Source organism: Haliotis rufescens, unplaced genomic scaffold (genome assembly GCF_023055435.1).
Source record: "Haliotis rufescens isolate VD_foot unplaced genomic scaffold, xgHalRufe1.0.p SCAF_1, whole genome shotgun sequence".
NCBI classification, from domain to species: domain Eukaryota; kingdom Metazoa; phylum Mollusca; class Gastropoda; order Lepetellida; family Haliotidae; genus Haliotis; species Haliotis rufescens.
Window position 1 is genome coordinate 38,259,018 of NW_025963779.1, and position 13,259 is coordinate 38,272,276.

The following is a 13,259-nucleotide window of genomic DNA, read 5'->3' on the forward strand; positions in this document are numbered from 1 at the left end:
GTCCTGAGTGACAACGTATATTGTGGTATAGTCTGATACACTGGCCACCAAGGCTGTACAGGTACTGTCCCACTGTCCTGAGTGACAACGTATATTGTGGTATAGTCTGATACACTGGCCACCAGGGCTGTACAGGTACTGTCCTACTGTCCTGAGTGACAACGTATATTGTGGTATAGTCTGATACACTGGCCACCAAGGCTGTACAGGTACTGTCCCACTGTCCTGAGTGACAACGTATATTGTGGTATAGTCTGATACACTGGCCACCAGGGCTGTACAGGTACTGTCCCACTGTCCTGAGTGACAACGTATATTGTGGTATAGTCTGATACACTGGCCACCAGGGCTGTACAGGTACTGTCCCACTGTCACTGAGTGACAACGTATATTGTGGTGTAGTCTTGGAGACTGGCAACCCAGGCTGAAAAGGATAAACTGAACTTCCATTTTGCCATTGTGCTTCGATATATTCTGGCCACTGATCCAATATTTATGTTGTGATTTTGGTGGTGTTGTGCAGATGATGACGAGTGTCTAGAGGGTAACGTGTGTGACAGCAATGCTGTCTGTATCAACACCAGAGGCTCCTTCAAGTGTGACTGCAAGCCAGGCTTCACGGGGGACGGATTCACATGTAGAGGTATACATACACCAGCAGTTATACTTGTAGAGGTATACATACACCAGCAGTTATACATGTAGAGGTATACATACACCAGCAGTTATACATGTAGAGGTATACATACATACACCAGCAGTTATACATGTAGAGGTATACATACATACACCAGCAGTTATACATGTAGAGTTATACATACACCAGCAGTTATACATGTAGAGGTATACATACACCAGCAGTTATACATGTAGAGGTATACATACATACACCAGCAGTTATACATGTAGAGGTATACATACACCAGCAGTTATACATGTAGAGGTATACATACATACACCAGCAGTTATACATGTAGAGGTATACATACATACACCAGCAATTATACATGTAGAGGTATACATACATACACCAGCAGTTATACTTGTAGAGGTATACATACACCAGCAGTTATACTTGTAGAGGTATACATACACCAGCAGTTATACTTGTAGAGGTATACATACACCAGCAGTTATACTTGTAGAGGTATACATACACCAGCAGTTATACATGTAGAGGTATACATACACCAGCAGTTATACTTGTAGAGGTATACATACACCAGCAGTTATACATGTAGAGGTATACATACATACACCAGCAGTTATACTTGTAGAGGTATACATACATACACCATCAATTATACATGTAGAGGTATACATACACCAGCAGTTATACATGTAGAGGTATACATACACCAGCAGTTATACTTGTAGAGGTATACATACACCATCAATTATACATGTAGAGGTATACATACACCATCAATTATACCTTCTCTAGGAAAGAAAATGTGGCATTCAAGGTTTCTATACCTGCCCTAGGGATGCTTCCACTCAGCTAGGCTGTATAAAGCTGGGCATGGAAAAGTAGCATACATTTTAGAGGAATTGAAGTCAAACTTGTGGTTTTCTGTACTCAAATAACTTTGTATTGTATCTTTCATTAAGATTATGTAGAACTTGCTCAGGAATTGATGAGATAATTAAGATAAGTACGCTTTAGTTGACAATACATATGAATCATGCAGATTGATTCATGGCTTTAACAGAGACTTTCATCTAGCCAACTCTTGAAATAGCTGATTAATGATTTGTAAATACAGATTTGAGAATGAAACTGTGAAGTTGTAGGGGTATACATCAAGTTATCGAAATATTGTTAATCATCAACTTTTCAACCGTAGCAATAGCAATAATAAGAATGTCCCTTTTAACAAGTTCATGTCAATAATATGTGTTCACAACAGATGCTAACGAGTGTATCCGTGCCAACGGTGGATGTGACCGTGATGCTGCCTGCATCAATATGCCGGGCAGTTTCCGCTGTGTCTGTGACGAAGGCTTTTCTGGTGATGGCTTCCAGTGCATCGGTCAGTAAACGTCATTATTTGTCAAGGGAGACAATCAAGTGTACTAAATGTTGTGAATGTGTACTAAAGTAGGGGAGTTCAGGGTGTACTAAAGTAGAGGAGTTTGGGGTGTACTAAAGTAGGGGAGTTTGGGGTGTACTAAAGTAGGGGAGTTTGGGGTGCAACAAAGTAGGGGAGTTTGGGGTGTACTAAAGTAGGGGAGTTTGGGGTGTACTAAAGTAGGGGAGTTTGGGGTGTAACAAAGTAGGGGAGTTTGGGGTGTAACAAAGTAGGGGAGTTTGGGATGTACTAAAGTAGGGGAGTTTGGGGTGTAACAAAGTAGGGGAGTTTGGGGTGTACTAATGTAAAGGAGGCCAATACTTGTCTGAAGGGGGCCCAAGGCGTAATGAAGTTTGGAAGTTCAGGGAGTTTAAAGTGTACCCATCATAAGCGGCATATTCCATCCTTTAGATGCTGATGAGTGCAGCTTGGATGTGACTCTGTGTGAGAACGGGCAGTGCTACAACTATCCAGGAGGATTCCGGTGTGAATGTGACATGGGATTTGCCCCCACTGAGGATGAACGGGCCTGTGTCGGTAAGTCAGATTCAATCTGTTCTGATAAGATTTGATGTGATTCATCTTTCTTCACAACTCACCCTCGGAGATGAAAAAGTATTTCCCACACCCATGAAATAATAATTTTCCAAAACTGTTTGTCAGAGTGAAATTTCTTTATCACTAGTGTCAGAAAATTATTAGAACTTCATATTTTCTGTGCAAAAGCAAATGTCCATACTGCAGTAGTCATGGCGTCTGTGTTCCAGATATCAATGAATGTGACATGTTCCACAACTTATGTGTCAATGGCCGCTGTGAAAATGTGTTTGGTATGTTCCGATGTGTCTGTAACCAAGGTTATCAGCTTGATAACTCAGGAGGAAACTGTACAGGTATGTCTGCATCAGTTCTCGTTTACTTTGATAACATTAAATTTGATAGCTTTTGATACATTTCGGTGTTTTCATGCGATTAAGATCTGATACCACTACTTGTGTTGCACATTTCAGACATTGATGAGTGTCAGAACATAGACAACTGTCAGTACGGCACCTGTGTCAACACCCAGGGAGGGTACCTGTGTCAGTGCCCCCCAGATTACGAACTCAACCCCACGGGCACAGGATGTGTGGGTGAGGATCTCTGCTGTACTTGGGGTTTCTATCTAGTTCCAGACTTGTTCACAAAATATCTACCGGGTACACAGGGATTATTGATTAATCAGAATTAAATTCTGCAAAAATCAAAAAATATTCTGAATAACATTGTGTGCTTGAAAACATTATTACTTGAAACATATTTTGTTTGGACTTTTGCACTATGTCCTTGTATCTTCAGACAAGTATTGCACTATGTCCTTGTATCTTCAGACAAGTATTGCACTATGTCCTTGTATCTCCAGACAAGTATTGCACTATGTCCTTGTATATCCAGACAAGTATTGCACTATGTCCTTGTTTCTTCAGACAAGTATTGCACTATGTCCTTGTATATCCAGACAAGTATTGCACTATGTCCTTGTATCTCCAGACAAGTATTGCACTATGTCCTTGTATCTCCAGACAAGTATTGCACTATGTCCTTGTATCTTCAGACAAGTATTGCACTATGTCCTTGTATCTCCAGACAAGTATTGCACTATGTCCTTGTATCTTCAGACAAGTATTGCACTATGTCCTTGTATCTTCAGACAAGTATTGCACTATGTCCTTGTATCTTCAGACAAGTATTGCACTATGTCCTTGTATCTCCAGACAAGTATTGCACTATGTCCTTGTATCTCCAGACAAGTATTGCACTATGTCCTTGTATCTTCAGACAAGTATTGCACTATGTCCTTGTATCTTCAGACAAGTATTGCACTATGTCCTTGTATCTTCAGACAAGTATTGCACTATGTCCTTGTATCTTCAGACAAGTATTGCACTATGTCCTTGTATCTTCAGACAAGTATTGCACTATGTCCTTGTATCTCCAGACAAGTATTGCACTATGTCCTTGTATATCCAGACAAGTATTGCACTATGTCCTTGTTTCTTCAGACAAGTATTGCACTATGTCCTTGTATATCCAGACAAGTATTGCACTATGTCCTTGTATCTCCAGACAAGTATTGCACTATGTCCTTGTATCTCCAGACAAGTATTGCACTATGTCCTTGTTTCTTCAGACAAGTATTGCACTATGTCCTTGTATCTCCAGACAAGTATTGCACTATGTCCTTGTATATCCAGACAAGTATTGCACTATGTCCTTGTTTCTTCAGACAAGTATTGCACTATGTCCTTGTATATCCAGACAAGTATTGCACTATGTCCTTGTATCTCCAGACAAGTATTGCACTATGTCCTTGTATCTCCAGACAAGTATTGCACTATGTCCTTGTATCTTCAGACAAGTATTGCACTATGTCCTTGTATCTCCAGACAAGTATTGCACTATGTCCTTGTATCTCCAGACAAGTATTGCACTATGTCCTTGTATCTCCAGACAAGTATTGCACTATGTCCTTGTTTCTTCAGACAAGTATTGCACTATGTCCTTGTATCTCCAGACAAGTATTGCACTATGTCCTTGTATCTTCAGACAAGTATTGCACTATGTCCTTGTATCTTCAGACAAGTATTGCACTATGTCCTTGTATCTCCAGACAAGTATTGCACTATGTCCTTGTATATCCAGACAAGTATTGCATCATGTCCTTGTATCTCCAGACAAGTATTGCACTATGTCCTTGTATCTCCAGACAAGTATTGCACTATGTCCTTGTATCTCCAGACAAGTATTGCACTATGTCCTTGTATCTTCAGACAAGTATTGCACTATGTCCTTGTATCTTCAGACAAGTATTGCACTATGTCCTTGTATCTCCAGACAAGTATTGCACTATGTCCTTGTATCTTCAGACAAGTATTGCACTATGTCCTTGTATCTTCAGACAAGTATTGCACTATGTCCTTGTATCTCCAGACAAGTATTGCACTATGTCCTTGTATCTTCAGACAAGTATTGCACTATGTCCTTGTATCTTCAGACAAAGTATTGCACTATGTCCTTGTATCTCCAGACAAGTATTGCACTATGTCCTTGTATCTTCAGACAAGTATTGCACTATGTCCTTGTATCTCCAGACAAGTATTGCACTATGTCCTTGTATCTTCAGACAAGTATTGCACTATGTCCTTGTATCTTCAGACAAGTATTGCACTATGTCCTTGTATCTTCAGACAAGTATTGCACTATGTCCTTGTATCTTCAGACAAGAGACTGGGCTCCTGCTATATGGATGTCCCCCAGTTTTCCCGTGGAGGCCGTATGGTGGTGTGCACAGATTCGATCGCTGTGGATATATCCCGAGCCACCTGCTGCTGTACTGTGGGGAAAGGCTGGGGGGATGTCCCTGGGCTGTGTGAGATTTGCCCAAGGAATGGAACAAGTAAGTTGTCTGGATATCATATATCATAAACATTTTATTGTACTGGTATGGGTGTTTTGAATTTCCTACTTATTTTTTAAATTTCACTTGTATAATTCCTTGATGTTTCATCTACCAGCTATTGACTGAACAATTAACAATTAGATCATTTTAATCAAATAAACAACACTTCAATTTATACATGCTTTCTCAATCTGAAGAATTCCCTCTCACAAAAAATTAAAAGCGATTACTATTATCACCAGCAGAGTTTGATCTCCATATTTTGACATCCGTATATTGATCGAGAGCTGGAAGCACATGGGAAGGATATCCCACAAAACAAACAAGACAAATGTTTAAATGCATGCACAAGTGTGCACCAGACGTACATAGCAGAAAGTACTGCATGCCTCCAGACATGTTCGTTGACAGTGCACCCTGTGTGTGTTGCAGGTGAATACAACGCTCTGTGTCCCGGGGGGCCAGGGTTCAGGCCTAACACCATCACACTGGTGGTAGAAGGTATGTACTTGGCTCGTGACATGGCTATGGTTGACATCTGTGAAATTGGCAGTCCTTATCTGTTGTTCCATCATCAAAAACTGGCATCACTGAGAATGAGATACACATTAATCATGAGTGCAGAATTTAAAAATATAAATATATAAAAGCTATTTTATTCTGTATTGATTTCCAATCATATATTAATAATGATATGAAGTGTCCATTGAAAATTGACCACTGATTCTTAGAACATGTGAGCAGCTGTTTCTGTTTATTTGTATACTGTGGTTGTTGATGATGCAGATATTGATGAGTGTGCTGAAGTGGACGATGTCTGCAAGGGAGGCCGATGTCAGAACACATTTGGCAGCTATGTGTGTGTGTGTCCGGAGGGCTTAGAACTGGACAGCACCAGGCACCGATGTGTGGGTACGATCAGTTGTCCATTGTCTTCTCTTTGTTACTCAAATTCCAGATATGTTACTAACCGGTATGCTGCAAGACTGATGAAAAACAAAATAGTCTCATAGCAACATAATCAAATAAGATTTTGAAGACTAAAAGAAACAACTTTTAAAAGTCATATTTATTTAATTTTTATCCCACCTACCAACATTTTTCACACAAAAATCTGTAAAGCAATTAATACAATATTTCTTGCCTGACATTCTTAAAAAATATTTTTGAAATTGTTAACAAGAGGTACTTGTCAATGCATGGTGCATTATCCACACACAAAAAGCTGTGAATGCTGATGTACCTCAAATTGTGTTTGTCATTGACGTATATATGAAGAAATAGCCAGTGAAGAGCACGCTACAGTTGTTACAGAATATGCTTCTGCTACAACAGAACATGCTACTGTTATCATAACAGATGCTACTGTTGTATTGTTGTAGCAATACTCAAGCAATATCACGTTGAGGGACACCAGAAATGGGCTTCACATATTGTACCCATGTGGGGAATCCAAGTGACGAGTGAATGCTTTAAACACTAGCCTACTCCACTGTCCCACCTGGTACTGTTACCACAGAAATCAGTACAGGCACTATTCAAATTTAGCTTTCAGCTGTTGCCACTTGTACTGCAGTAAACCATGCATATCACTGTAGGTCTGATTTTCAAGTGTGGGGAATGCTTGTTTACTTATATATCTATACTGCTATGCTGCAGATGTTGATGAGTGTCGGACTGGGCAGAGGAAGTGTGGCAGGGGTGAGTGTGTCAACACCCCGGGCAACTACACATGCATCTGTCCTGCAGGATACGAACCCATGGATGGGGGCCGAGACTGCCTCGGTAAGAATTGAAATACTTTCTCAGCATAAAGAGACTCACCTCAGTCCAGCATCATCATTATCATTATCATTATCATTCATTTATATACTGCAGATATCCAGGTACTAGTATCTGCTCAAATGCGTTTTTTATTTGTTCCCCGACCAGTGGATCCGTTCGCATTCCAGTTATCATTCTCAAATCCCCGGGGAGTATACAACCCAAGCTGCCTAGGGATGCCAGAAGGTTTTTACATCCACCCCACATATTGGGCACCCATTCCCTGCTGGGTGAACAGAGGCACATTTGAACCAAGTCACTTGCCCAGGGTGACACCACACATTTTCACACTTGTGTTTCTGGTGTATGTATAAGAGTGAATATTATCCTACCCCTATTTTTTATCCCGGGGATGAAATACTCTAGTGTCAGGATGATTCTCCCCTGTGAATTTGAACCCATACCAGTGTGGCACTAACGTAGGATAGTATACTCTAGAATAAAACTTCCCCCGGGATAATATTTAGGTAGCATATAATCTTTGCTTACATATGTACATATTCATGTTTCCACCATCTGGTCATCTGCCATCGGATGAGTAGGTTCTTTTGAGTTCACATGGTGTATATACTGTACATTAGGGGTAGTGACAACACTGTAAAAACCTGTAAACATTGTTGGTCCCAAGGCTGAATAACAACATGATTTGTTTGTTGGTTTGTATGTTGTTTAATGCTGCACTCAGCAATATTCCACGTATATGACTGTGGTCTGTAAATAATCAAGATTGGACCTGACAATCCAGCTGGGGCGAATTCAGTATCCAAATCAACATGTTATCATGGTAGGCAATGTGCATACAAAATGACATCAGATGGGAAAAGCTTCCAGAACCCATCCTCTGGATCCGCAACTGGGATACGATGACATGTGTCAACCAAGACAGCAAGTCTGACCACCCTATCCTGTTAGTCGCCTCTTACAACAAGCATAGTCGCCTCTTACAGCAAGCATGGGTTGCTGAAGACCAATTCTAACCCAGATCTTCATGGGTCACCAGACATGAAGTATTTATAATACATGTATGTACTGCCGATATGATATCCACAAGGTGTTATAGAGCATCACCCCAGTGTCTTATGATACCAAATATATCAACATGAGTTGCTAAAAGTATAAAACTCCGAGACTTGCCAAGGAGTGTTGAACTTTTATCAATGAGTGTTGATACATTTGATATCAAATGACACTCAATTGAGATTCTATTTATCATCATTTATTAATACCAGCATCATTCTTCCAACTCTTTCAACTTGTAAACAGTAATAACCAGAGTTTAAAAGTTCCGCTAACCAGCTTCAGTGGCAGAGATCTTAGTGATATCTTTTGATTGTGACACCATGGTAACTGATGTCACACATTAGGTCTGCAAAGCATGAGATGCAATTTCATTGTAGCAATATCTCTTTGGAGGGATTGCTTGCTTTCACCCTAGCTAAATCTCTTGTGGAAAGCAGTTTTGGATGATAATTAATGTGTATATATATTCCAGACATGAGGAAGTTTACATACACTACCTACATAATATTGACAAGATGTTGTGTTATCGGTTCCAGACATGAGGAAGTATACAAACACTACCTACATAATATTGACAAGATGTTGTGTTATCGGTTCCAGACATGAGGAAGTATACATACACTACCTTCATAATATTGACAAGATGTTGTGTTATCGGTTCCAGATATGAGGAAGTATACATACACTACCTTCATAATATTGACAAGATGTTGTGTTATCGGTTCCAGACATGAGAAAGGGCAACTGCTACATGGAGTACTTGAACACAACACGCCCGCCGTATCAGGTAATCTGTGAGAAGCCCATGTCCAAACAGCTGACCAAGAGACAGTGCTGCTGCACCATTGGTGCTGCCTGGAACGGTCCATGCGAGCCCTGCCCACTGAGGAACACACGTAAGTGGTGATATTACCGGTAGTAGTAGCCTTCACTGCATTACTGATTCTAGAAATAGTATACATTTGAATAGCAAAAATAATAAGTACAAGATGGGACCAACTGGACATAAAAACATGCTCTGTTTGGATTGAAAAGTTTCCTTTATTAACTTTGTACATTTTTTTTTTTTATTTATTTTTTTTTTTAAGGGAATAAACCTCCTTTCAATTCCTGCATCTTGGAATACTGATCAGGAAAATCCAAATAATGAGAAATTTATGTGGTCAGGTCTAGTTCAGAAAGATGTTTAAATATGATTCAAGTTTGAATAAATACACCTCTCTTCAGTATGCAAGACATACCCATGTATAGTCAGTCTTTAATGCAGCTGGAGCACCTGAAACAGGCCAAAACAGATTGATTAAAAAACAAATAATAAAATGTAATGTTAATTTTTACAATATTTCCCCCATTCATATTTAATCATGAATAACTTGACAAATCTAGGTTTTTTTCGGAGCCTGAACTGAAAGAGTGTACAATGTATTACCATGTATTGCAATTGCTCACCTGCAGGTGGCTCTGCATAGAAATGTGCATGTCAATAGTGATACATGTGGGTTGATTTAGAGAAGCATGGATCTTATCAGAAAGTAAAGATATGTTGCTGAACTATCATCTTAATTTAGAAGAACATATTTACATGTGGTGTATCAGTGAAAGGCATCAGCAATATGCAGTGGGTAATGCTTCAAAAAACAGTTATATAACATCAGTGGGGTAGCCTAGCGGTTAAGTGTCTGCTTGTCTTGCCAATAAAGAACTTGTTTCCCAACATATTCCTGATTATTCCTGAAAGTGACCCAGGTTCAGTACCCCACATGGTTGTACACTGTGATGTGTTTCTGTTGACAGGAGAGTACAGACAACTCTGTCTGGATAGCCCCATGGGAGGAATGGACAGTAAGTCTACGGTGTTGTCATGGAAACTCCATAAATGATGCTATGTGTACATGTCTTGCACGTGTCTTAGGATCTTACATAAAATATATTGACAAGAGAATGATACAGTCAAAGAGTGTATGTACATAGATCAATCCTCCTTTAACCCCTCATTTTTCAAAATATATTGCATGCAAAATATTTCTGGAAGTGGGCTAAACGACTAAATTTTATGCCTGCCTGATTCTCCATGACAGCATTCCCCTACTCATTCTGGTTGGGTGCCATTCTGAAAATGTCACCTCACTTTACATAAAATAATGTCAAGTAAGAAAAAGTTAGTGAGGATAAATCTTTTACTTCACATCAGGTCACTCTTTCATCAAACTCCCATACAAGTTTGTGATTATTTGATCTCCCCATGTCATGTGTCACAGAGATCAACGAGTGTAGGATCCTCCCCAGTCTGTGTGAGAACGGCCGCTGTATTGACACGGAGGGCAGTTTCAGATGTCAGTGCTATCCTGGCTACAAGTATGACCGTACAACTCATGTTTGTGAAGGTAAGACATTGTTTACCCCGACAAAAGATGTACAGGCAATTAGCTTTATTAATTGCATCAAATATAGGAGTTAAATTATCATGATATATACTGGTAAGTGTATCAGTTTTCAAGTGTTCATTGTGCAGAGTTGTATCCCCTAGCTTCCCAGGATCCAGTGGCCATGGGTTTAAATCTCGGATATGCCTGATTATGATCCTTGGTTTGCCAGCACTATAGCCTTACTTGTGAGTTTCACCAAGTGGTAAACATCTGCAACCTGCACCACCACATTAACCTGGCACATTATAGCCTTTAGCCCACGTCATTCAGTCATGTGAAAGAGAGGGCATGGGTTTCCAAGAACCAAGGTGTCCCACCTCAGAGCTGTCTGCCAGGATCTGGTGGTTGGAGCACTTTCCTCTCACTTAAACGTGACAGCATGAAATCGTAAGACTGTAAACTCAACTCACTCCCTGACTGATGGACTCATTCACTCACTGCCATGTTCCATAGATGAGGATGAGTGTCGTGGAACTCTGTCTCCATGTGTGGGCAATGCAGTGTGTGTGAACATGGAGGGCAGTTATGAGTGTTCCTGCCCCGATGGCTACAGACTCAAGCCAGACCGGAGAAGCTGCCAGGGTATGTACCACACATCTCCCCTCATGTAATACTACTGTACAGGACCAGTGTCATGACCAGATGTTTCATGGGACATGTTTACAACATAACCTAGCAGAATAGATAATGATAATGTTTGATTCATGTCAGATCTTGTTGCATTTTCTCTCTTAAACATGTAGGGGGATCCAAGTAGTATGCTGAATATCTAACATGTTTTTTGTGTGAAAAAACCCCATTAAATACCCAAAGAGTGTTCAAAGAAGGTTGGGGAGGTAAAAGAAATTCAAAACAGTATAAATTAGGTGTTACGATGAAAATGTGTAAGTGAATATTATCCTACCCTATTTTTTATCCCAGGGATGAAATTCTCTAGTGTCAGGATGATTCTCCCTAGTGAATTTGAACCCTTACCAGTGTGTTTAATCCTATCCTCTACTGTACTCTAGAGTAAAAATTCCCCCAGGATGATATTTAGGTAGGATATAATCCTTGCTTACAAATGCCCTTCTCTATTACAGACATAAATGAATGTTTGGAGGATCCGGAGGTGTGTAGCAATGGCGACTGTGTCAACACTGCCGGCAGCTTCAGCTGCATCTGCCACGACGGCTTCCGACTGTCTGCACGCAGAGACTCCTGCTCTGGTAAGTCCTCAAGTACACAGCCACATCGAAGTGAAGGTTTTCATGTGTTGTCAGCATTATGCAGTTCATAAGACACAATATACACAGCCACATATCTAGTGGGAAATAGTTCATAGTTCTCTATCAACTGACACATCATGTATTCCCAAAGTCCTGTTCAATTCACCTGTTAACAACAACTGTCTCATGGTGGCATATGGTCCTGTGCATAGCATACTGGCCACAAAACAGGTGAAGTTAACCAATGAAGATTGGCCTGTTGGACTACTGGTCCAACAACAGTATCTTTGGCCACAACGGGCAGGTTTCAAACTCTGCTGGTCACACATGCTTACATTCAGACATCATTAGATATTCTGTTAGATATTCTGTTAATTAGGGTAATATTCATCTGTAATATTGATATTTCATCGGATCATCATATGTTTTCGGACATCATATGTTTTCGGGCAGAAATGTTAATCGTGATTACTCGCACTGTAACAAGGGCTGTGGCATCACACAGATATTGTAAATACTCGGCTTGTTTTTAAGATAAAGTTGTCTTTTATAAGGGAGTGAGATGTTTCACAGTTGTTCATGTGATTAGCGAGAAAACTACAACTGTTTCTTATGTGTCCGAATACCCATAACACGAGGATACCATATTCGGTGTAATAAATGCCCTGGGCACTGAGAAAAAGGACAAAGGGGGCAATTATTAAAACCATACATGATGATGTCAGAAATCTACAACATATTTAGTTCAAACATTGGCAAAACTAAACGTTTTGCAATAACAGATTAAAAAACAAGTTGTGGAGGTATTTTCCATTACAGTAAGCATTACTGAAATGCTGTCATCAATATTGTCATGTGTGGTTTTCTTGTATGATAATCCGGAAATAACTTATTCACTTAATTCCAGCAGTTAGTTTTGTCATCAGTAGTTCATGAAACCTCTCTTCTGTATCAAACTTCACCTCCATGTTGTTTCTTGCAGATATTGATGAGTGCCAGGCTTGGCCGGGCCGCTGTAGGAACGGAACTTGTCAAAACACAATCGGCAGCTTCAGGTGCAGCTGCAATGGTGGATTCCAGGTCACAGAGAATGGAGATTGCGTTGGTAATATATATAAATACTTCACAACATACAATGTTCCATCTAGTTTTAAATAACAGGAAATCAGATTTGATATGTTTGACACTTTTAACACCAGGTCAGGCCATTATCTTGTTTTGCCAGTCAGTATCTGCCTATCCTGAATTATGAAAAAGTAAGGACAAATGA

General features: G+C 40.0%; 1 protein-coding gene across 2 annotated transcripts in view; it reads left to right on the top strand.

The window, feature by feature from the left end:
• Positions 1-13,259, top strand: part of LOC124135729 (fibrillin-2-like) — a 99,826-nt gene that overhangs the window by 69,508 nt on the left and 17,059 nt on the right. For both annotated transcript variants that reach the window (XM_048396119.1, XM_048396124.1), the window contains 15 exons: positions 524-643; positions 1,911-2,033; positions 2,484-2,609; positions 2,840-2,965; positions 3,083-3,205; positions 5,332-5,508; positions 5,944-6,012; positions 6,298-6,423; positions 7,171-7,296; positions 9,084-9,251; positions 10,150-10,197; positions 10,614-10,739; positions 11,235-11,363; positions 11,864-11,989; positions 12,972-13,094. In XM_048396119.1, the coding sequence (XP_048252076.1) occupies positions 524-643; positions 1,911-2,033; positions 2,484-2,609; positions 2,840-2,965; positions 3,083-3,205; positions 5,332-5,508; positions 5,944-6,012; positions 6,298-6,423; positions 7,171-7,296; positions 9,084-9,251; positions 10,150-10,197; positions 10,614-10,739; positions 11,235-11,363; positions 11,864-11,989; positions 12,972-13,094 (1,836 nt within the window). The remainder of the gene's footprint in view (positions 1-523; positions 644-1,910; positions 2,034-2,483; positions 2,610-2,839; positions 2,966-3,082; positions 3,206-5,331; positions 5,509-5,943; positions 6,013-6,297; positions 6,424-7,170; positions 7,297-9,083; positions 9,252-10,149; positions 10,198-10,613; positions 10,740-11,234; positions 11,364-11,863; positions 11,990-12,971; positions 13,095-13,259) is intronic.